At 41.7% G+C, this 24,471-nt stretch overlaps 1 protein-coding gene and 1 non-coding gene across 3 annotated transcripts; both read left to right on the plus strand.

The window, feature by feature from the left end:
- Positions 1 to 464: 464 nt before the first annotated feature.
- On the plus strand, positions 465 to 23,723 carry FAM76A (family with sequence similarity 76 member A). 2 transcript variants are annotated; one of them, XM_036348818.1, is made up of 9 exons: positions 469 to 727; positions 1,804 to 1,868; positions 5,703 to 5,757; positions 6,888 to 7,040; positions 10,741 to 10,898; positions 15,483 to 15,569; positions 17,344 to 17,479; positions 20,592 to 20,693; positions 21,447 to 23,723. In XM_036348818.1, exons 1-9 carry the CDS (start codon positions 647 to 649, stop codon positions 21,531 to 21,533), a joined length of 924 nt encoding a protein of 307 aa, XP_036204711.1. In that variant the 5' UTR covers positions 469 to 646; the 3' UTR covers positions 21,534 to 23,723. The 2 variants fall into 2 exon arrangements, with proteins under 2 accessions (XP_036204712.1, XP_036204711.1); XM_036348819.1 differs by lacking the exon at positions 15,483 to 15,569 and having other exon boundaries at positions 465 to 727.
- LOC118677838 lies at positions 18,149 to 18,254 on the plus strand. The gene has a single exon (XR_004974564.1). It is a non-coding gene; the product is annotated as a U6 spliceosomal RNA (small nuclear RNA).
- Positions 23,724 to 24,471: the final 748 nt, after the last annotated feature.

The raw sequence follows: 24,471 nt of genomic DNA on the forward strand, positions 1-24,471 counted from the left end.
AGTGACAGGGCTACGGGCCTCTCCTGCCCCGATGATGGAGGGATTCTCACACAAGCCCCGCCTTTTTCCAGCTCGGTGGTGCGGAAGTTCTACAGCAACAACGTGCCGCGTTCGGCCCGACGGTGCCCCTGGGGCTCCCGCAGAGCAGTTCCACGGGAAACAAAACTGCACAACTTCGCGGAGGTATCGCGAGAGGCGCGGAGGAGGCCGCGGCCCCGGCGCCGGCCCCGGAGAGGAGGAGCGAGGGCGGGAACAAAGCGTGAAGGGGGCGGAGCCTGGGCGCTTCCGAGGTCGAGGCGGCGGACGGTCCCTCCCAGGCGCGTCCCCGCGTGACTGTGCTTTTACATAATCAAGGCCGCGCGCGTCATAAGTGGCGTACTCCAGTCCAGACCCAATCAGAGTCGTCGGGAGCTCCGTGTCCCGCCCCTTCGTGCTTGATGGATGTCGGAATGACCAGTGAACAGGCGCCCAGCGTCGCCGCGCCCGCCCAGGTCCGGCCGCACCCGCTCGCCCGCCTGCCGCAGCCCGCAGCCTGCCGCCGTTGCCGCCGCCGCCGCCTCCGTTGCCTCTGGCCGGTTGTGCCTCAGACTGTCAGATAAAGCGGCGGACTGAGCCGGCGGGGCTTCGAGCACGGCCCGGGCCGAACATGGCGGCGCTCTACGCCTGCACCAAGTGCCACCAGCGCTTTCCCTTCGAGGCGCTGTCTCAGGGGCAGCAGCTGTGCAAGGTGCGCGGGCCGGGGCGGCGGCCTGGGACTGGGACGCTGGAGGCGCGGGCCGGAGCTCCCTGTTCTGCAGGGACGCCCGGCGGGGCCCCCCGCTCAGGGCGTGGCGCGCTCGGCTAGCTGAGGAGCCGCACCCTTCCCGCTGGGGGCTGGCGGGGCGAGTGGGGGAGTCCCAGCCCCGGCCCAGGCCCCCTTGGCGGCGTGTCCGGCTGCTTAGCAACCGCGGGGTGTTCTCGGACCCGGGGAGGGCGGGGGAGTGGACAGCGGGTCCTCTGCTTGGCCCCAGCCAGCCGCGCTGGCGACCCTTCTTGGGCTGGCGGGTCCCCCGCCGTGGTCTGCCGCCCGGTTGCCGGCTGGGGGACCCCCTGCCCCGCCCGGGACCCAACTCCAGAGCTCGGTGCTGCCTGAGAAGAGTGACTCGAACTCGGGCGCCTCCCGGACACTTGTCAGCTAGTCTCAGAGTCCGAGGTGGAGAGGATTTTAGAAAAGGCCCGCCCACAGTCAAGCGCAGGAAGCCAAAGGCTGATTGTCTCAACATCCAGTTGCTGACCTCGGTCCGCATCCTAACCAGCTGTGGGTCAGTTTTTACCCCTGAAGGTTTAAGTTCCCTTTTTTTTCGTTGAAGTTGCTTCATCCTGCTTTGCGTATGTAAGGGGAGCGAAGAGCTGTGAGGCCACAGTTAAAAGTCGCCAAGCTGGCTTCCAAAATTACATTAGACAGTAGTTTTATATACGTAAGCAGTGATGAATTTAATGCAGCACTTGCATTTCACAAGTGGACCTGCTCAAGAATCACACAGTGGTAGCGGCAGCACGAGGCTAGAGTCCAGGGCTCCTGACTCCAGCCTTCGGCTTATTCATACATACCTTTGTTTTACAATTTATGACTACAGAGCAGTTCCGTGTAAAGGCCAACTTACCTCCCATCTCACCGCAGGACAGTGATGCCGGTGTGGCAGAGGGAAAAAGGGAGGCCCGGCGTGTTTCAGTGACTCACGGAAGCACAGTGGCTGCGCGGGGTACTGAAGGCTGTTTCCATTTCTGACCGCCTATTAAAATCACATCCTCATTTCGTTGCAGGAATGTCGGATTGCACACCCTGTTGTGAAGTGCACCTACTGTAGGACTGAGTACCAGCAGGAGAGGTACCGTTTTTGTTGACCATGAACGGTTTTAAGAGGCTTTTTTTCCTCTTAAAACTTGTAATCAATTTCACTTTACACAGAATTCTGCAGTTTTTTGTTCCTCTCCATGGACATCTTTAGTAAAAGGTGAAAGATTTAGCTCTGGCTGGGTGGATTAGCTGTTGGGGGCCTTGTCCTGTACGCCAAATGGCGGGGGCTTTGATTCCCAGCCCTGATGGCAACCAATGGATGTGTGTCTCTCACATCGCTGTTCCTCTCTCTTTGTCTCTTCTCTTCCTTTTCACTCTCTCTAAAAATCAGTGAGGAAAAATATCCTCTGGTGAGGATTGATTTAAAAAACAATAAAAAAACATATCCTCAGGCGAGGATTTTTTTTTTAAAAGGCAAAAGATTTATGTGATCTGAAGGGAAAACAGTATGATTCTGCAGTTTTTTTTGATATATTTTTATTGATTTCAGAGAGAGAGAAACATCAGTGATGAGAGAGGATCATTGATCGACTGCCACCTGCATGCCCCCCACTGGGGATCAAGCCCACAACCCGAGCATGTGTCCTTTGTGGGAATCTAATCTGGGACCCTTCAGTCCACTGGCCCACACTCTATCCACTGAGCCAACTGGCTAGCACTGTAGTTTATTATAACACGTTGATGGGTATAAAATACACATGTTCCCTAGTTATGTCTAATTTTGATGGCTTAAAAAAAATTTTTTTTTTTTTTAAGAAAACATTTTTGTTGACTCTTAGAGAGGGAGGTAAAAGGAGAGAGAAACACAATGTGAGAGTGAAACATGTCATGGATTAGCTACCTCCTGCACCCTCTACCTGGGCATGTTCCCTGACTGGGAATCCAACTGGCAACCTTTCAGTAAACCAGAGGGCATGCAACCAACTGAGCCACCTAGTTAGGCTTAAATTTTTTTAATTTTTTTAAAAAATATATTTTATTGATTTTTTACAGAGAGGAAGGGAGAGGGATAGAGAGTTAGAAACATCGATCAGAGAGAAACATCGATCAGCTGCCTCCTGCACATCCCCCTACTGGGGATGTGCCCGCAACCAAGGTACATGCCCTTGACCGGAATCGAACCTGGGACCCTTCAGTCCCCAGGCCGACGCTCTATCCACGGAGCCAAACTGGCCAGGCGGCTTAAATTTTTTAAAGTAAACTTTTCTTCAGATCCTTGATCATTTTATATTGTGGCTATAATCTTTATGACACTCGGAAACCACAGGAGTTCAGCATGAGCCTTATGCTCCAGTATGTCTATATACAGAGTTGGAAGAACTTATGAGCCAAAAGAAGATACTTTTGGAAATGTGGCAATCCTGGAAGAGGATTTGTTAGCCCTATTCACATTTGAAACTTATTTTTAAAAGTGTGAAAAACATGTAGGTACTTAGGTATGAGTAAACACATCTTTGTGGGGGAGGTGCTTTTCTATAGCAGTAAAGTGCTTTGTGGTTTATTAGCTTAGTAAGTTCAACCTTTGTGGAACTGCACGTGTAAGCGACAGTGCCTTAAGCACGGCGGGGCCTATTTGCTAGCTCACACATGGAAACATACAGAATATACTCCAGAAGCTTTAATTTTTAGCTTTTATATTTAGGTTTAGGATTCATCTTTAATTTTTGTGTGTGGGGTAAGATAAGAAGTTTGACCCTTAATTCATACCATACATAAATGTTAATCAAGATGGATCATGGAAATAGTTTCACTTTGCATATTTTCTAAGATGTTAGGAACACTTGTATATATTGATAATATATCCCACCTCTTCAATAATAAATCTAAGTATATACCAAAATATTTAGCATCACAGAATCACTGATGCTAATCCTTTTTTTAGAAGTCTCTCAATGTACTTCGCTTCTTGTACTGCCTTCTTAAAATTGCAGAAAGTTGCCCTGGAAAATATTTTCTTTGAATATCTCGTTTTAATTTAAATGTTTTCTACTTTGAGGTTTTTCTTTTGTCTGTTTTAACGTTATGGTCACTTTCATAGGAACTGTATGGTAAAATAATCATAAATAGTGAATAGGCTGGATTTGCTATATTATAATTTTGTGTGATTTTATTTTTATCTCCAGAATATTGTTTAAACTGTTCTTGCACACCAATCACTTGTTTGTACATCCCTTTTTGAAGCGTTAGACTTTATTTAAAGATGATTTTTTTCCCCTAAGGCGGTTCATCAGTTCAGGCATTTAGGTAATATTATGTATGAACTCTGGCAAAGGACATTTTTATTTCTGTCAGTCTTTGGCTCTTAGACAAATTGGAAATATTGACAAAATATTTGGTTAGAGCCCTGACTGGTTTGGCTCAATGGATAGAGCGTCGGCCTGCGGACTGAAGGGTCCCAGGTTCAATTCTGGCCAAGGGGGCATGTACTTGGTTGCGGGCACGTCCTCAGTGGGGTGTGTGCAGGAGGCAGCTGATCGATGTTTCTCTCTCATCGATGTTTCTAACTCTCTATCTCTCTCCCTTTCTCTCTGTAAAAAATCAATAAAATATTTTAAAAAATATATTTGGGCCCTAACCGGTTTGGCTCAGTGGATAGAGCAGCCGTGGGCAAACTACGGCCCGCGGGCCAGATCCGGCTCAGTGGATAGAGTGTCGGCCTGTGGACTGAAGGGTCCCGGGTTCGATTCCGGTCAAGGACATGTACCTTGGTTGCGGGCACATCCCCAGGAGGGGGGGTGCAAGAGGCAGCTGATCAATGTTTCTAATTCTCTATCCCTCTCCTTTCCTCTCTGTAAAAAAAAAAAAAAAATTTGGTTATAGTATCTATATCCCCACATCTGGGATTTTTATATTCTTTTACTTATAGAGAGGAGCATAGGTAAAGAAAAGTCAACGTGGATACAATTTCTGAGTTTCTATTTCAAACAGATATATTTAATATTAACCTCAAATTTTTCAACTATTCATCTGAACTAAGGAGAATTAATTTATTTTCTGCTAGTCCAATTCAGTCTAACATAACATTCCTTTTAAAAAGTATATTTTATTTTTTTTCTTAACTTGGGAGAGAGAAACATCAATGTGATCGGCTGCCTCCTGCACGCACCACAATAGGGGATCGAACCTGAAACCTGGATATGTGCCCTGACTGGGAATCAAGCCCGCCACCTTTTTGGTGTATGGGATGACACTCCAACCAACTGAGCCACACCAGCCAGGGCTCTTTGGTTGATTCTTTTTTAAATATGTTTTTATTGATTTCAGAGAGAGGAAGGGAGAGGGCTAAAGAGAGAAAAACATCAATGATAAGAAAGAATCATTGATTGGCTGCCTCCTGCATGCCCCCTACTGGGGATTAAACCCACAACCCGGGCATGTACCCTGGCTGGGAATCGAACCGTGACCTCCAGGTTCATGGGTCTATGCTCAATTACTGAGCCACACCAGCCTGGCCTTTGGTTGATTCTTGTATGTGTCCTGACTGGGGTCAAACCCACAACCTTGGTATATCAGGATGATACTCTAACCAACTGAGTTACCCAGCCAGGGCTTTAACATTATATTCTTTTGAGGTTCCTTTCCATATCTGATAATTTTACTTAGAGATGTCATAATCAGAAATAACTCACTATTTTAAACCAAAGCCTCATTTATCTGAGTTAATAAAATTAATAACTACAAAATAATTAAAAGAGCTATTGGCCAGATACTCAACCTTCAGATAACCAGATGTCCAGACTATATTTCACCTTGGCACAAAGCAATGAGCAAATTCCTTGGGCTTAAGGAGGAATCAGTGTTCAGATGTCCTAACTAAAACAACTTTTTTCTTATAGAAGCCTTGTGTCTCTTTCTTCCTTTACAGTAAAACCAGTACAATATGCAAGAAATGTGCTCAGAACGTGCAGTTATATGGAACCGTAAGTAATTTTCTGTGTACCTAACAGTAAGTGCTCAGGTCTCTTGGAACCTTACATTCTGTGGACTATTAATGTAATTACTATATTTTTATTGGAAGAACTAGTTATGTGTAAATACTTTCTCATAAAAATATATCTAGTGTTTGAATTTTCAAACTCAGCTAATACTCAGTTTTGAGGAGTTCTGTATTTATAGTCACTGTTTAGGATTGTGATTATAATTTTCCCGGAGGCTACAGCAACCAGTATGGAGAAGGAGAAAGATGGATTCCATGACTTGACCTCTTTGTTTGGTAACAGTCAACTATTTTTTACCCCCATTGATTTTCAGAGAGAGAGTGGAAGAGAGGTGGGGAGGGTGGGGAGAGAGAGAGAAAGAGAGAAAGAGAGAAACATCGATGTGAGAGAGACACATAGATTGGTTGTCTCCTGCACGTGCCTGGACTGGGACCAGGGATCACACCTGCAACCCAGGTAACTGTCCTTGACTGGAATCAAACCCAAGACCTTTGGTGCACAGGCCAACATTCTAACCACTGAACCAAGCCAGCCATTGATGAGTGATTTTTTTTCCTCTCAGGGTGAGGGGTTCAGGATACTATGGTCTTGCAGGCGTTTCTTCCAACATGTTTATACAATGACTAGAGGCCCAATGCACGAAACTCGTGCAAGGGCCTTGGCCCTGGCCCACCACCACCACAGCTGGGGGCCTCTCCCGCCTCTGTCTCGGCCCCACCTACCGCAGCATTGTCCGGAAGGAAGGAAGGAAGGACATCCGATCTAATTAACATAGTATGTTTTTATTATTATAAAGGCAAAGAGGCCTTTTCCAGAAAATTGGAAGTACTTGCTGGTTTCTTCAAAGAGCTGGTTCTGTTGAATTTCTCAAAGAAGTCCTAGCATTTACACTAATGAGTTTTTGTTTTTGTTTTCATTTATTTATTTTAAAATTAATAGTCCTTCACATAAAAACACTTTACATAGTGTTAGGAATTGGACTGCACTTGATCCATCAATATAAAAGGAAACTTAGGAAGTTTTACCATGACTATGTAATACGAATAATTGCTTTAAAAAGGGCATTGGTATTTTATAATATACTTACTTGACCCTGTTTTTTCCTCTTTTAGCCCAAACCGTGTCAGTATTGCAATATAATTGCAGCATTTATTGGCAACAAATGCCAGCGCTGCACAAATTCAGAGAAGAAGTATGGACCGCCATATTCTTGTGAACAGTGCAAGCAGCAGTGTGCATTTGACAGGAAAGATGACAGAAAGAAGGTAAATCTCTGTGTTTTTCTTGATTTTTTTTTTCTTTCAGAGATATGAAGGTGAGCCAATTGTGTTAAAAAGACCTATAACAGAAATAATGTATGATAGAATTATGCACCTAAAACATATATAACTTTATTAACCAATGTCACCCCATTAAATTCATTAAAAAAAGAGATAACAGCCAAAACCGGTTTGGCTCAGTGGATAGAGCGTCGGCCTGCAGACTGAAAGGTCCCAGGTTTGATTCCGGTCAGGGGCATGTACCGGGGTTGCGGGCATATCCCCAGTGGGAGATGTGCAGGAGGCAGCTGATCGATGTTTCTCTCTCATCGATGTTTCTAACTCTCATCTCTCTCCCTTCCTCTCTGTAAAAAATCAATAAAATATATTTAAAAAAAAAAAAGAGAGATAACAGAGAAAGGTTTCTCACTTCCACTCCTAGTTCTGTTATTGACCTTGAAGAAGATACTCAGTTTTTGTTTACTTCATTATCAAATGTGGACCCTTACATCTAACATCTCATGAGTTAGTATCTCATGAGAACCTGAATTATAGTGGTCAATATCCCACATAAGTGAACTGGTGATTGGCAGAATTCTATAGAACTCTGTAAAGGAGAGATTGTGACTCAAGAGAGTCGTACTAACAGTTTTATTGTCTGGCTATTTATTTATTTTTACTCCTCACCTGAAGATATGTTTGTTTTTATTATTATTATTGGTTTGGGAGAGAGGAAAGGGGGGGGGGGAGAGAGAGAGAGAGAGAGAGAGAGAGAGAGAGAGAAACATCGATGTAAGAGAAATATTGATCGGTTGCCTCTCTTTCGTGCCCAACTGGGGACCGCACCTGTAACTTGGGTATGTGCCCTGACTAGGAATCAAACCTGCCGCCTTCTGGTGTATGGGACGACACTCCAACCAACTGAGCCACACTGGCCAGGCTTACTGTCTGGCTCTTTAATTGTTTCTATCTGTTGAAGTTAAGGATCACAAGAATATGACATAAAGGGAAGCTATATGTGAAATGATGGTATTTTGGTGGAATCAAATGGCACATAGTGTGTTTGTTTTTCTGTTTAAAGCCCCCCAGTGAGTTCCAGTTGCACTTAAAATAAAACCCAAACTCCTTCCATGGTTTACAAGGCCTATATCTGACTCTCAGTCTAAGCTGCCATCACACTCACCACTTCTTACCTTGTTCCAGTCATACTGGCCACCTTTTAGTCCATCAGACATGGCAGTCTCATTTTCACCTTTGCCTGATACACCCTTCTCTTAACTGGTTTCTTATGTCACATCTCAGCTCATCAGCTGCCACTTCCTTACAAAGACCTTTTACTAATTCCCTCAGTTACTCTTTATCATATTACCCTGCTTTATTGTCTTATAGCATGTAACATTATGATAAATTATCTCATATGCTTAAATGTTTGTCCACACCCACTAGAATGTGAAGTCTTTTTTAAAAAATATATTTTCATTGATTTCAAAGAGGAAGGGAGAGGGGGAGAGATAGAAACATTAATGATGAGAGAGAATCATTGATTGGCTGCCTCTTGCATGCCCCATACCGGGATCAAACCCACAACCCAGGCATGTGCCCGACCATGAATTGAACCATGACCTCCTGGTTCATAGGCCGACACTCAACCACTGAGCCACACCAGCTGGGCATAGAATGTGAGGTCTTTATCTTTCTTGTTCTCTGCTATATTTTCTGCATTCTGGCATATAGTATGTGTGTGCTCTCTTTCTTTCTTTGTGTGTGTGTGTGTGTGTGTATATAGATGGAGATAGATAGATTTTGATAAGATTTTACATTATTGAAAACTGTCTCCTCTCCCTTTTAATTGTCTTACCTAGCAAGGCCAAAATATTAATATGTATCTTCTAGCTTACTGTTATTTATTGAGAAAAATTATGGTTCTCTTTTTCTACTTTTTAAAAAGTGACTAAACTGATTGTTTAATGAAATGTAATTGACATACAAAATTATATAAGTCATAGGTGTATAACAATGATTTGAAATTTGTGTATATTGTGAAATGATCACAATAAGTCTAGTTAACATTCATCACTATTGATAATTACAGAATTTTTTTTCTTGTGATGAGAACTTTTAAGATCTACTTTCCTAGCAACTATCAAATGTACAATACAGTATTATTAACTATAGTCACCATGCTGTACATTACATTCCCAGGTAGGGGCTACATTTAAGTCAACATAGGCCATGATAAAAAGTTTAGATTTTATATTAGATACGATGAGAAACCATTAGATTTTAAAGAGAGAAGAGATATAATCAGATTTACATTTAAGAAGCCCTCTTTTCGAAATAAGTCAGTTGGGGAGAAAGATAAATATCACATGATCTCACTCATTTGTGGAATATAATGAACAACATAAACTGATGAACAAAAACAGATCCAGAGACAGAGAAGCATCGATCAGATCGTCAAACCTCAGAGGGAAGGCAGGGGAGGGTGGGGATAAGAGGGAGAGATCAACCAAAGGACTTGTATGCATGCATATAAGCATAACCAATGGACACAGACACCAGGGGGGTGAGGGCAATGGAGGTGATAAGGACACATATGTAATACCTTAATCAATAAAGAAAAAAAAAAGAAGAAGCCCTCTTTCGTAGCTAGGTGGAAATGGTTTTATAAGAGCCTAAGAGTGGAATTAGCTCAATTTGGATGGCTCTTGCAGTTGTGAGAGAGAAGAATGGCTTTCCTTGGGTAGAAACAGTGAAATGGAATAGATTCAAACTCATGGACTGCTAATGGGTTAGAGGGTGGGTGCAAATTGGATTTTGCTAACAAGACAATATTTTAGATAAATGATGGTATGACCTACCCATATTCAAGATGGGGCAAGAGATCTAGTTTCAGGAATAAAAACATGAAAATTAAAATTCCATAAATATCAGCCCACTCCCTCCCTACCCTGATGCATTCCAACCAGCTCTCTTGCCCTGTCACCAGCACTAGGCTGTCCCACAACCCGATTTTTTAGTTAATGCTGCACAGAGGCACCCCAGCTTCAGAGGATTTTGAAAGCCCTTCTGCTTTCCTAGCCCGGTGCCCTTCTCCCTGGTGCAGAGCAGTTTCTGCTCAAAGGGACTAACTTTTTCTAATTCCGAGTGCTACTACCAGGGACTGGGGCCCTCGAATCTACTCATTTATTGGTCTTTTTCTGGAGATATTCTATCTGAGAAAAGATATATAGCATACCATTTTGTGAGCCATTTATAAGGTATTAAAACTGAAATATAAATTTTGTTTTATCTCCTGTCTTCTCTCTGCTGAATTTTCCTAACAAGCACCAGGGAGTTATTTGTATCTTTTTAAATTCTTGGAACTTTCCTCTGGTCTCTATTTGTTAAGTTGAAGAAAACCCAACAAAAAGATACATAAAATTAGCAACTCATATTTATTAAGCAATTTTTTTATGCGCCTGGCACCATGCTTTACACACATTATGTCACTAATCCAGCAGCCCTCTGAAGTAGGTACTGTTACCCCCCATTTTACAGATGAAGAAATTGAGTCCCAGAGAGCTCAAGTGACTTGCCTGAGTTCACACAGCTCATTAATGGCAGAGCTGGAACTCAGCTCAAAGGTTCTAGCTCCTATGTTCGTGTTCTCTCATATCCATGTACACGGTTTCATCTTCTTTATCTTTGTCTCCTTGTCTTCCAGGTAGACGGGAAGTTGCTGTGCTGGCTGTGCACACTCTCATACAAACGGGTCCTTCAGAAGACCAAGGAGCAGAGGAAGCACTTGACCAGCTCTTCCCGCGCCAGCCACCAGGAGAAGGAGCAGTACAGTCGATTGAGTAGTGGCAGCCATTATAACAGGTGACCCCTGATGCAGAAGATAGGCCTAGAGGTGCTGATAGGTCAGATGTAGTCGCACACAATTAGCCATAGAAGATATCACTATGTATACATTTTTCTTGTTGTTTTTTTCCCTCTCTCTATTACTAGCCTCTGGAGGAATCTCCTTTGTCATATTTTACAATTCATATGTTTTCCAAGAACCACGGTGACTTCTATGAGGTGTCAGAATTTTCTGACTTGGTTTGTATTGTGCCTGAAGAGTTTGTGAACTTACTCCGCTTTCACATGTAATGTTCTCCTCACCCTTAGAATGGATTATTTCCCTGGAAGATTGGTCCTTCCACTTTCTGAAGGATGCAGCTGTTTGGCCAGGAGGCTGATAGTTGTTCTGGGTTTTTCCTGGTAGTGTTGTGAAGAGTTCTGGCTCTGGATTGAATCATGGCTTTTCCAGGTTCTCTACATGAGAACTTGGACAAGTTTTTCTTTTGTAACATGAGATAAATAATAGCATTATCGCATGGAGTTGTTATGAAGATAAATTATATAGTTCATGCATAGTGATTAGTTTTATAACTGGCATATAGGAAGCTTTTGATATATTTTAGTTACTCCTGTTTATTATTACTAGTATGATTTTATTTATTCATCTAGCAAACATTAAGTACTCTTATGGGCCAGGGACTCTGCTAGGAATGCAGAGATGAATAAAAGAATCATGCTGCTCACCAAAAGAATGCAGTCTGGTAGGGAAGGCAGACCTGTAATCAAACCATTGCAGTATAGTTCTGTGGAAGCATGGAAACATTAATTCCACAGTGGAAACGTCACGATACAGGCTTGAGAGGCAGTGGTAAATGACTGCCTTAGGAAGGCTGGAGAAGAGCTGGTGGTGGAGCTTTATCGTAGGATGTCAGAATCGTCAGATAAGCAATGGGCAGAGGCGTTCTAGGCTGAGGGGATAGCATTTACACAAAGACCTAGAGGATGTGGAACTCTGGGGAATTGAAAATCCTTTTATGTTATTGGAGCTTATGGTTAGGAGCTGGGAAATGGGAGGAAAAGGGATTCTGCAGCTCTGGTAAGGAACATGAACTGAATCATGGAGTCAATAAAAAAATTAACCCTGATTATTATGGAGAATACATTAAAGGAAAAAAAGACTGGGGGCTAGTTAAGGTTTCTTTGTTTTTGTAAAGTCCAGGTGAGAGATGTTAATACAAGAACCTCACTGAGGCCCTGGTCACTGTGGCTCAGTTGGTTGAGTGTCCCATTCACCCAGTTTCCTGGTTCTCCTACAGCCCCAATAGATGTCTGTCTGTCTGTCTGTCTGTCTCTCTCTCTCTCTCTTTCTTTCTCTCTCCCTCCCCTCTTCCTCCCCCCCTCTTTCTCTTTCCCTTCTACCCTCCCTCCCTCCTCCCTTCCTCTCTCTCTAAAATCAGTAAAAACATATCTTTTTTTAAAAACAGAACACAGACTTCACTGAGGCAGTGGCTCCAAAGAGGCAGATTCAGGAAGATACTTTAGAGCAGGGGTGGGAAATGTCCAATCCCATCATTTGGTCTGGCCCTGCCAAGGCAAGAGGGGTGAGTTAATTAAATGTTTGACCAAATATAGCAAGCTAATTTTTAAGTTGATTATTTTGTATGGCCCACAAATGATGTTATAAGTACCCAAATGGTCCTTGGCAGAAAAAAGGTTCCTCACCCCTGCTTTAGAGGGAGAGTTAGATAATTTGATGAACATATAGATGGGCAGGAACTGGGTGAGTAAAGGATAATTCTCAGGTTTCTTAGATTCTTAACTTACAGAGAGTATAGGAAGGGGAGAAGAGAAGTTCCGTTTTGAAAGTTGAATTTGTTGAAGCATCAAAAAGAATTATTTAGTGGGAATTTAGCCTAGAACTCAGAAGAGAGATTTGGATATGGCCATACACTTGTCAGTGAGACTAGAGGTTATTTAAAATGCAGATTCCTGTGGTCCCACCCCAGGGTTTAATTTAGTAGGGTCTAGGATAGAATTCAGGAATCTGCATTGTTTTATAAATATCCCAGATGATTCTGCTGTAGGTGATCTGAGGAACACTGTTTCCAACGATTATGATAGGTAGTTTTGATATAACTCATTTTGGAGGCTGAGAACAGAACTCTAGAAGCATTCAAGAAGGATGGACTGAATATATTTGATATCCAAAATATATAAACATACAACTCAATAGCCAAGAAGAAAAAAAAGAATACAATTTAAAAATGGATAAAGAACCTGGATAGACATTTTTTCAATGAAGACATATAAATGGCCAATAGATACATGAAAAGGTGCTAAATATCACTAATTGTCAGGGGAGTGCAAATCAAAACCACAATGAAATATCACCTCACACCTGTTAGGATGGTTATTATAAAAAATACAAGGGAACAAATGTTGGTCTGATTGTTGAGAAATAGGAACCTTATACACTGTTAGTGGGAATGTAAATTGTACAGCCACTGTGGCAAAAAATATGGTAGTTCCTCAAAAAATTGAAAATAGAACTACCATATGATCCAGCAGTCACTTCTGGGTACATATCCAAAGGAAATAAAATCAGTATCTCAGAGAGATACCTGCATCTCCGATTCATTGCAGCATTTTACACAATAGCAAAGATATCCAAACAACTTCAATGTTTTTCAACAGATGAGTGGATAAAGAAAATGTGGTATATTTATGGAACATTATCTATATACTAGAGGCCCGGTGTGCGAAATTTGTGCACTCGGGGCGGGGGGGGGGGTGTCCCTCAGCTTGGCCTGCGCCCTCTCGCAGTCTGGGACCCCTCAGGGGATGTCGCCTGCCAGCTTAGGCCAGATCCCCCCCGGGGATCAGACGTAAGCCAGCAGCCAGACATCCCTCTCAGAGTCTGAGGCTCTCACAGTCTGGGACCCCTCTTTCCTTACCGCCCGCCTGCAGCAGAGATGGGAGAGGCTCCCACCACCGCTGTTGGCGCTCGCCAGCCATGAGCCTGGCTTCTGGCTGAGCGGTGCTCCCCCTGTGGGAGGGCACTGACCACCAGGGGGCAGGTCCTGCATTGAGCATCTGCCCCCTGGTGGTCAGTGCGCATCATAGCAACCACTCATTCTGCCATTCGGTCAATTTGCATATTAGGGTTTTATTACATAGGATATAAAAGTCAAGCGACCTACCGGAATGACTGGAACAACCAGAATGACCAGTCGCTATGATGTGCACTGTCAGGGGGCCAACCAGCCTGATCAGGGGCCCCAATCAGCCCCTCTCAACCTCCCATGGCCCCTGCCGTGGCCCCTCCCCCTGCCGGCGGCGCCCCCCCCCCCAATTGGGGGTGGTGACTGCCAGCCAACCTCCCACAGCCCCCGCCCCTTTACAGGCCTAGCCCCTACCCGTGCACAGATTTGTGCACCAGGCTTCTAGTTCAGCCATAAAAAGGAAGGAAATCCTGCCATTTGTGAGAGCATGGATGAACCTGGAAGGCATTGTGCTAAGTGAAAAAAGAGAAAGACAAAGAAAGTATGGCATCACTTTATGTGGAATCTTTTATTAAAAACCAATTTCATAGGAACAGAATAGAATGGTGTTTGCTAGGCGCTGGAGGAGTGGGAAATGAGGAGATATAGGTCAAAGGGTACAAACTTTTAGTTATAAGAAGAATAAGTTCTGAGGATCTGATATATAGCAGTGACTATAATTAATATGGTATTATACACTTGAAAGTTGCTGAAAGTAAATCTTAAGCATTTTCATCATAAAAAAAATAAAGTTAACAATGTGAGGTTATGGATGTATTAATTATCTTGATCTTGGTAATCATTCCATAATGTATATGTATATCAAAATGTCACATTGTACATTTTACATATATACAATTACATTTGTAAGTTATTCCTTAATAAAGTTGGGGGGATAAAAGTATGGCATGGTCAGTGGTGTCAGATATTGGAAAGAGATCAAGTAAGAAAGGGTCTAAAGTATCCTTTAAGCTTAGCAATTGTGGACAACTGTTAAAGCAAAAGGGTTGCAAACCAGTTTTAGAGGATGAACTTACTACTTACAGCTAAAACTGATTTTTAGCATTATTGTGGGATTCAAGACACCAGTAGATTCACAGAGACATAATGAAGAAAAATGAGTTCAAATATGTCAACCTGGTGTCTAGTCTCAGCTTTACTATTAACTAGCTATATTCTTAGGTAGCTCAATAACATTGATGAGCCTCAGTTTCTGCAAACTAGAAGTAATATCTTGTATATACCTCACAGCATATGAAACATTGAATGTAAAAGTACTTTTTAAACTGTAAGATAGATTTATACTTATTAAAGTTTTATTGACTGTTCTCTGTAATTAATAAGGCAGGTATTAATTTTATATTTAATTGAGGCTAAGAATTTTGGGGGCCTATGGAAACCAACCACCCATACATCCAGAACCTATGAAATCAACACCTTGGTGAATTTTGATAATCAAGAATAAATAACTCTTGCAAAGAAGAGCTATATTATTATTGGTCCCATTTGGCACTTTCATTGTGATATTTTATTATTTTTTTATTTCTAACGTGTATCTCTCTGTTTTTGCCATTAAAAGCCAGAAAACTCTTTCTACGTCTTCAATTCAAAATGAAATCCCAAAGAAAAAGCCCAAGTTTGAGTCAATTACAACCAATGGAGACAGGTGAGCCAATTGGAGTGTGTGTGCATGCTTCCATTCGAAATGCATACACAGTTCCTGAAACAGGAATATATTTTAGGGTGTGCTTGGAGCTAATGTATGGTTTTCAGTGAACCTCTTAGGGTCACTACACCAGCCACTTGATATCTTATAAATAAGCAGTACTGATATTTATTTATAAATCTAACCTTGTTATTAAGTAATAGGCAGGAACATATAACTGGATTTTTAATAGCAGTTAAATTCTGCCACCCACAAATAACTCACCACACTCATTCTAAGACGTCACCAGCGGGATGCTTTTCATTATGATCTGTGCCTATGGCCTCCTCCAGGCAGGATAGAAGACAGTCTTGAGAGGCAGAGCAGAGACAAGTTGGAGTTAAGGTAGTGTTATTCAGTCTAAGGGATGTTCCATGCTTCCTTAGCCTACAGAGAGACAGTGCAATGCAGATGCAAGATCAGGAGAGATTTCAATATTTTTGTTTCATTTTAAACCTGTCTAAATGTATATTTTTATGCCTTTCATCCCTCCTTCTCAACGATGCTTTCTTTTACGAACTCCACTGTCCTAATACTTAGAGTGTCCCATCTGTGTTGGTGCAGTGGATTGCTTCCCAACAGAGTATTAGACCCAACCATTTTTTTTGTTTCTCCATGGGCCCAGCATCCTGAAGTGTTACCAACTAATATACTGTTCCCTGAATCCTTGAAATTATTTCCATTCTTGTCCCAATCTCAGTTCTCCCTTCCAGCTAGTGGTGGATTTGGGAACAGACCAGCATATAGGATTACCAGGGCTGAATTTTGCTTATTTAATGGGGTACAAAGTGTCTGTGAAGTTTACTCTTTCTTACTACCTCTGCAAGGTATCTTTTTAACAACTAGCATCATTGATTTTAAACTTCTCAGATAGTGTTAGTGGCTTGTTTGCTTGGAACATCATCCCAATGTCCCGAGATTGTGGGTTCGATCCCTGGTTGGAGCACATGCAGGAACCAACCAATGAATGCATGAATAAGTGGAACAACAACAACAAAAGTCACAGAATTCTTGATATTGGAAGTGTCAGTTAACCCACCAGTTGTAGTGTAGGGAAAATTGGCTTCTTTCCTATTAAATTCATCTTCTTTTTATCATTTTTTAAAAGGACTGACTGTTCATTCCTGAGATGGAATGCAGCAGCTTCTTAGCAGCTGTACCACATCACAGTGCTTTGGGGCAGAAAACAGAATCAAAAGAGGAGCTCTCTGGGGAGCATTAAAGAAAAATGCATGTGCTTAAACTTCTTGATCATTGGTCCGGATTCTAGGGAAATTATCTAATCACAAAAAAATGATGATTTTCACCCATAAATAATTGGGGCTCCTCAGTGAACCTGAAACAGAATAGGTTTGCTCTTGTGAAATGGCATTTATTTTAGTCCTGAATGTGAGAGGAAATGCTACAGGAATGCTTTGGGTTGTAGGTTGGCTATCTGATGATCAAGGTACCTTGCCTGTGCAGTTTAGCAAATGCTGTTGAGTCTGACGTGGGTGGACATTGTGCTTAATGCTGGGAATTCAGATAGTGGCTCCTCCCTTGAGCTTGCAGTCAGTGGCCTACAGTGTGTCCTCAGGTAGAAAAAAAATTTCCTGAGCATTTATCTCAGTCTGTTGGGACCTTGCTGCCAGGTGTATCTTCAGTTTGACTCAAACTCATAAAAATTAAGAGGGGAAAAAAGAAAAAAGTTTATCCATCCAAGTTATGATTTTTTTCTATCCATTTTTCTACTCAGCTTTTCCCCAGACCTGGCTCTGGACTCACCAGGCACTGACCACTTTGTCATCATTGCCCAACTGAAGGAAGAAGTGGCCACTCTAAAGAAGATGCTGCATCAAAAAGATCAAATGATTTTAGAGAAGGAGAAGAAGGTATGATTTAATTAGTGCCTCTCAGGCCAGAATGATGACAGGGTAAGCTATGTGGACTAGGGCACGATGCTAACTCTATTTAACTGTTATTAGTTGGGTACTTAACATGGATGCTTTGAGAGAGAGCCAGTGGCAAGGTTGGGATATCCTGGGGAGAGGTTTGTTGTCTGCCAAGGTAACTCATGGCATGGTATCACTGTAATGGATCCACCTCATTCAAGTGGGTTTAGAAAGTTGATTTTCTCAGCATTTGGAGGGAGCTTTCATTTCTCAGGGAGAACTTGTGTTAACCAGGCTTACAGAGAAAATGTATAAAACCACAGTGCTTCCTCTTAATTTACAAGACGGCGTGTAACTGGATATTATTTTTCTCAGTGTGAGCTTCCTTGGAAAGTTGTAATGAGAAAGTGCTAAATGAACATGGAGTTGGGATAGGAGGAGGTAGTTATGTAATTGGAATTTTTAATGCTCTCAGGCTAAGAGAACCTGATGCCTCCATCTCTGTTATTGGGATGGCATGTCCGTGGGACAGTAATACTCACAATATGTGGGCGAGGTCTCCCTTCTCCCTGGACAGTGTTCAGGTAGGCCTTCCTTTATGACTCTTGTGTCACTTTGCTTCCATTGCTGACAACCCTCTTCCTGAGTGACCCACTTATTAAGCACACTGTGCTCGCTTTGGCAGCACATACACTAAAATTGGAACGATACAGAGAAGATCTGCATGGCCCTGTGCAAGGATGACACGCATATTCATGAAGCGTTCCATATTTGAGAAAAACAAAACGTTAATATCTTCAGTAAAGTCTTATTCTGTTGTCCTATGAGCCATCCTTCCTCTTCAAGGGGACTTTTTCCATCCTTGTTCTGATTTGTGTCTAGTATTTATTTTCACATTCTTAGAGAGTATCTAATTTTTGCCTTAATATATCAATGAAGCCGAAACCGGTTTGGCTCAGTGGATAGAGTGTCGGCCTGCGGACTCAAGGGTCCCAGGTTCGATTCCGGTCAAGGGCATGTACCTGGGTTGCAGGCACATCCCCAGTGGGAAATGTGCAGGAGGCAGCTGATCGATGTTTCTCTCTCATCGATGTTTCTAGCTCTCTATCTCTCTCCCTTCCTCTCTGTAAAAAATCAATAAAATATATTTAAAAAAAAATATATATATATATATATATATATATATATATATATATATATCAATGAAAATAATAGTAGCTAACTTCTGTTGGATGCTTACTATGGGCCTGACTCTATTCTAAGTACTTTATATATATTAACTAATGTATCTTCATAACAACCCTTTAAGGTAGGAATTATTATTATCATCTTATTTTTTAAATGAAGACTTTTAAAATTTTCATTTATTGATTTGAGAGACAGAAAGAGAAGTATTGATTTGTTGGTCCACTTATTCGTTGTTCCACTTAATGGTTGATTCTTGTGTGTACCCTGACAGGGGATCAAACCTGCAGCCTTGGCTAATTAGGCTGACACTCTAACCAACTGAGCTACCCGGCCAGGGCTATTATCATTATCATTTTATAGATGAAGAGTGCCTCCAATATTTTTTCTCTTAGGGTTCCAATTCCTTCAACTAGCTGTTTTTCTCCTGAGCTGTATATTATCTTGTGCCGGGTTTGGAATGCTGTTACTCATTCCAGGAGCTAACACAGACATTTATAACATTAAAACCTTCACATGCAGTCTTTCAATCTAATTTCTACCTCATTTTACAGATGAGAAAATGGACCTAAAGAAAGTAAATGATGTGTCTGATTCACATAACTAAGTAAATGGCAGAGCAAAGGAATGAACTCAAGTCATTACCACTATACCGTTCTTTCTACTGTGCTGTGCTTTCTTCTTCCAGTAAGATGGAGATTCATGGGAGAAACCAATATTCTTCCACTTTACCACATGACTGTCAGATGAAAGTAGACTCAAGTATATTTTCTTCATGGACTAGATCAGAATGGCACATAAAAGGATTTTTGCAAAATAGAGACAAAATGAACACTTGTTTCTACTGCTTTGCAAAGTTAGGGTTTAAAAGGAGCAAAAAACAAATAGTAGCTTGTTCCCTAAAACTTTCAGGATCAAAGTCACACTCCTTGGCTTGGAATGCAGGCTCTTTCATGTCCTGCCTCCCTATCTCTAGCCTCATCTCCTGTCATTCCCCGTGCACATCAGTCATTAGAACAAGCTCTCAGTTATCTCATTCTCTCTGCCTATGCCCTTGCTGTACCCTTTGCTTAGGTACCATTCTCCTTTCCTCATGTTCCAGTTGCTGCTTACACCTCAAAACGCATCTTACACCTGATTTATGTGATTTAAGTAGCTTTTCTCTGTGCTTCTTGAATGGCATAGTCAACAGAAGAAGGTCTGGGGTTTGAATTTTAGCTCTGTTACTTGCTAGCCTATATGATCTTGGCTATGTTACCTAGCCCTTTCTAAGCCTTAGTTTTCCCATCTATAAAATGGGAAGAAGAATATTACTCCCCACAGGGTTATCATAGTATTGAATGAAGTAATTCATCAGTTTTATTGGAGCAGGGTAAAAATTCAGTACACGGAAGCAGCTATTATTCTCATGGATATTCTCAAGTCATCAGTCAGCCTGGCCAGTGTGGTTCGGTGGTTGAGCATGGACCCAAGAACTAAGAGTTCACTAGTTCCATTCATGGTCCGGGCACATGCCCGGGTTTCGGACTTGAACCCCAGTAGGGGGGGATGCAGGAGGCAGCCAGTCGATGTCTTTCTCTCGAAGTTTCTATCTATCCCTCTCCCTCCCTCCCTCTCTAAAATCAGTGAAAACATATTTTAAGAAAAAGCGTCAAAGTGTATTATAATCACTAATTTTTTTGGAGGTATACATGAAATTTTTCAAACCTGCTAGTGGTTAAGTGTCAGAAATGCTACTACAGGATTTTGTGTCATTTTCAGGAAATGCTTAGAAAAATAGGATATGGAATTCTCTGGCTTTGATTTAGGTATGGATCTTCAGGAAAGCCCTGGACTTTATTAACTTGGGGTACTATTTAGTTCTCTGGTAATGAAACATTTTTTATTGCGCAGAAATTTATTCTGGTTACTTTGCCTTTTCCCTCAGATCACAGAGTTGAAGGCTGATTTTCAATACCAAGAATCTCAGATGAGAGCCAAAATGAACCAAATGGAGAAAACCCACAAAGAAGTCACAGAACAATTGCAGGTGATGACTGCTCATTTTATGTAGTAACTCGTGTGTTTAATTGATTACATTTTAAGTGATCATCTCTTAGATTTATTTTTTTTCCAAGTATTGACAAGTCTAATCCACCTTATACATGTCTTCTATTGTTTCATTCTTAGATGTGTTCTGATCTTTCCCCCTCAAAAACAGAGGAATTAATAAATATTTTCTTTGAATTTGGGATAAAGTAAATGTGATTCCAAATTTCTGAATTATAAATTCTGTTTATCCAGCACATTAGGGCACTCCATGGTTTGTGTTGCATAAAACATCCTTTTGTAACGGTGGATCCCAGGAGATTGAAGTATCTTGATTAACCTCCAGCAAATATCTTCTTTCCCCCAAATATAGCTCTAGAGCTTGCTGTTGTTTTCTCTAAAATATGTTCATCTCTTGCCCTAGCCGGTTTGGCTCACTGGATAGAGCGTCGGCCTGCGAACTGAAAGGTCCCAGGTTCGATTCCGGTCAAGGGCACATGCCTGGGTTGTGGGCTCGATCCCGGTGGGGGACTTGCAGGAGGCAGCCGATCCATGATTCTCTCTCACCATGGATGTTTCTATCTCTCTCTCTCCCTCTTCCTTCCTCTCTGAAGTCAATAAAATATCTTTTAAAAAACAATAAAATATGTTCATCTCTTTCTGACCATATACATCTGCCTGCATCTGCATGAAAAGTGTATCCTATCCTGTTAAAACATCCTTCTTGCACTGTTTTTTTGTTTGTTTGTTTAAGGCCAAAAACAGAGAGCTTCTGAAGCAAGCAGCTGCCTTGTCCAAGAGCAAGAAGTTGGAGAAGTCAGGAGCTATAACCTCTCCGTGAGAGACCACAAGGAGGTCCCCAGCAACAGCAAATGGATTCCTGGGTTAGGGTTGGCGACTTGGGAACTGCAAGTTTTCTTAAGAAATCTCTATTTTATTACAGTTAGCCTTTGTGTGATTGCAGTGGGCTGAATGGAAACACCTGTTTTTCACTGTGTTATGACTGCATGCTTGAATGTTTGGAGTTTCAGGCTCTTTTTCTCACTCTCACACTCCCAATCCTCTCTCCTCCCTTTCCCCCACCTTCTCACAGTACTACTAGCTCTGTCTCTCTCTGTACTGCTTTTTTTTTTCTTCTTCTTTTTTATGGTGGTTACTGCTCAGTGTTATGTGCAGAATGATTTTTTTGTCCATTGTTGAATCCTGCCATACCCATGAACAAATAGTTTGGCATTAATTTCATATCACTGCCACCCTCTGAACTTTGAAAACTGCCACCTTAAGACTTGGTATAATGGACGAAGCTTTCTCTCTCCAATAAACCTTTTGCTTCAGGGTATACCCTTGGGTTTATTTCCAGGTATATTACGTATGAACTTTGTACTATGTATAGCCAGAATTTTATTTATTTAAAAAAAAGAAAAAGAAATTTTCTTGGCAAAGGAATAATGGTAGCCTAGCTTGTTCTTCTTGTAAAAGTGATGCCTCTTTTTTTAAAAAGTCCTACTCTAGCTTTTAGTAAAAGAATCAAATCTTTTCTTTCTTGTTATCTTGGAGTCTTAAAAACTGATTGTTAAGGTGAAACAACTCAGTGCATAAGAATGGAGTTAAGTGCCTTCTGGAGGGTTTCCTGGGAGAGCGTTTAAGAGCATACCTAGGGTGGTAGCAGAGATTTGAATGGTCTGTCTTTGTAAGTAAGGGCAGAAAGAAAGGTTGTCCAGGTTGTACTGGACACTTCCCTCCCCTACCCCTTTCCTGATTGTTTTTATGTGACTGTTTTAAATTCTCACACTGCCACTTCTTTTAACAAAAAACCAAAAACCCTTACTTGCTTAGATCAGTTGTCATACTTGGCCATTGTCAGAGAACATTTTTTTTACATGAGCAGATTCAAAATGGGATAATATTTAAACTACAGAGCTTTTTGGGGGGTCAGTACAGCTGCTCAAGTATGAACTCTGAGTCTGGTTGAAAGAAATGATATCACTGTAACTTCTCCCCTCCTCACCTTCTCCAGCCTGTATACTCCCTGTTTTTAACATAAATGCATTGAAAACAGGTGCTGTTCTCAGAAGCAGTTTGGTCTTAGCCAGAATTGTTCATGTCCTATTCTCTCTTCTTGACCCAATAAACAGGCACATGGTTTTACTTTTCTAGGAGAGGGGATAAGTTTGCATTTCTAGCCTTACTCTCAGATCCTCTATATGATGTTTGTGAAAGAAATTAGAGACATGTAGTGTGCCATGATACAGTAAAACCAGCTATCTTGGAATCATTAACGCAGGAGGGTACTTGAGTTAGAGGAAATCATGAGGGCAGAGGACATTTGTACCTCAGGCTACCAATATTGTAGCAGGAAGTTTAACTTACTAGGCATTTCCTAGAAGCAAACACTTACCAGTGTGATAGCATTCTCACAAGTGGACCCAGGCATATAAGGGGCAGATGTGGGAATGGGAGGCTTCCTTCTGATAAGAGAAACAATAGGCCGTGCTGTTTCTATATCACTCTCGGAAGGGTTGTAATGTTTCCCTCCAAGCAAGGGAAAAGGCAGTGCTAAATAGTTTTCTAACTTTTTGAATGAGAAACTTTTAGGTAAAGACAAACTGTCAGATAATATTTTTCAAATGCACATATGTTGACTGTGGGGAAAAGATTGTAAAAAAAAGTTACAGTCTGGTTTTTGTTTAATTTTAAAGACTTGAGAAATTCTGTTACATGAAGTGACAATATAAAAGCATATTTTATACTAAATCTTTTTTTAAGATCTTGGCACTTATATAAAGCAAATTCACGCATTTTCTAACTTTCTACAAGTTCTAAAAAGGGAAGGAAGAAACCTCAGTCTTGCAATTTTGGTTTTTAAAAATCATGACACTGTTTTACCATGAAATTGAGTAGCTAACTTTTGGTAACACCTTTTGTTTATTTGTATGTTTGTGATAATGGACATTTTAAAACAGGAATGTTTTGGTTTGTACAGACTTTGACAAATGTGCATTAATAAAAATTCATATTGAGTCAAGTATAATCATTGGTGTGGCTTTTTTTCTCATTTATTTTTTGCTGGTTCACCAGTAAATCCTATTCCCTTCAACTTAGAAAACAGTTTTGACCGGTGGCTGTGGCATAGCAGTTGAGGACCTAGGAACCAAATGGTTGCCATTTGATTCCCTTTCAATTACCAGTCAGAGCACCATGCCCTGGTTGTGGGCTTGATCCCTAGTAGGCAGCCCATCTCTATGATGTTCCTCTCTCATCGATGTTTCTATCTATTCCTCTCCCTCCCCTCTCTCTAAAAACCAATAAAAATCCATATATAGCCCTAGCTAGTTTGGCTCAGCAGATAGAGCATCCACTTGTGGACCAAAGGGTCCCGGGTTTGATTCCAGTCAAAGGCACATACGTTGGTTGCAGGCTCCTCCCTAGCCTGGGCCCTGGTCAGGGCTTGTGCAGGAGGCAACCAATCGATGTGCTGCTTTCACATCGATGTTTCTGTCTTTCCCTAAAAATCAATGGAAAAATGTCCTCAGGTGAGGATTAACACACACACACACCCATATGTAAAAAAAAAGAAAACAGTTTGTCTTGCTTGTCAACCTAAAATATCTGAAGTCTGCCCTGTCCAGTGTGGCTCGGTTGAGCATCATCCCACACACTGAGGGGTTGCTGGTTCAATTTCTGGTCAGGGCACATGTTTCGGTTGCAGGGGGCAGCCTCTCATCGATGTTTCTCTCTTACTCTCCCTTTCCCTCTCTCTCTAAAAAATATATTTTAAA

Source organism: Myotis myotis, unplaced genomic scaffold, assembly GCF_014108235.1.
Source record: "Myotis myotis isolate mMyoMyo1 unplaced genomic scaffold, mMyoMyo1.p scaffold_m19_p_2, whole genome shotgun sequence".
Taxonomy (NCBI): domain Eukaryota; kingdom Metazoa; phylum Chordata; class Mammalia; order Chiroptera; family Vespertilionidae; genus Myotis; species Myotis myotis.

Excerpts from the sequence above, each read along its gene's own strand:
- FAM76A (XM_036348818.1), top strand. The coding sequence starts at position 647 with ATGGCGGCGCTCTACGCCTGCACCAAGTGCCACCAGCGCTTTCCCTTC. Across the intron at positions 5,758-6,887 it reads ACGTGCAGTTATATGGAACC|CCCAAACCGTGTCAGTATTG; the intron begins GTAAGTAATTTT and ends TTCCTCTTTTAG. Across the intron at positions 10,899-15,482 it reads AGTGGCAGCCATTATAACAG|CCAGAAAACTCTTTCTACGT; the intron begins GTGACCCCTGAT and ends TGCCATTAAAAG.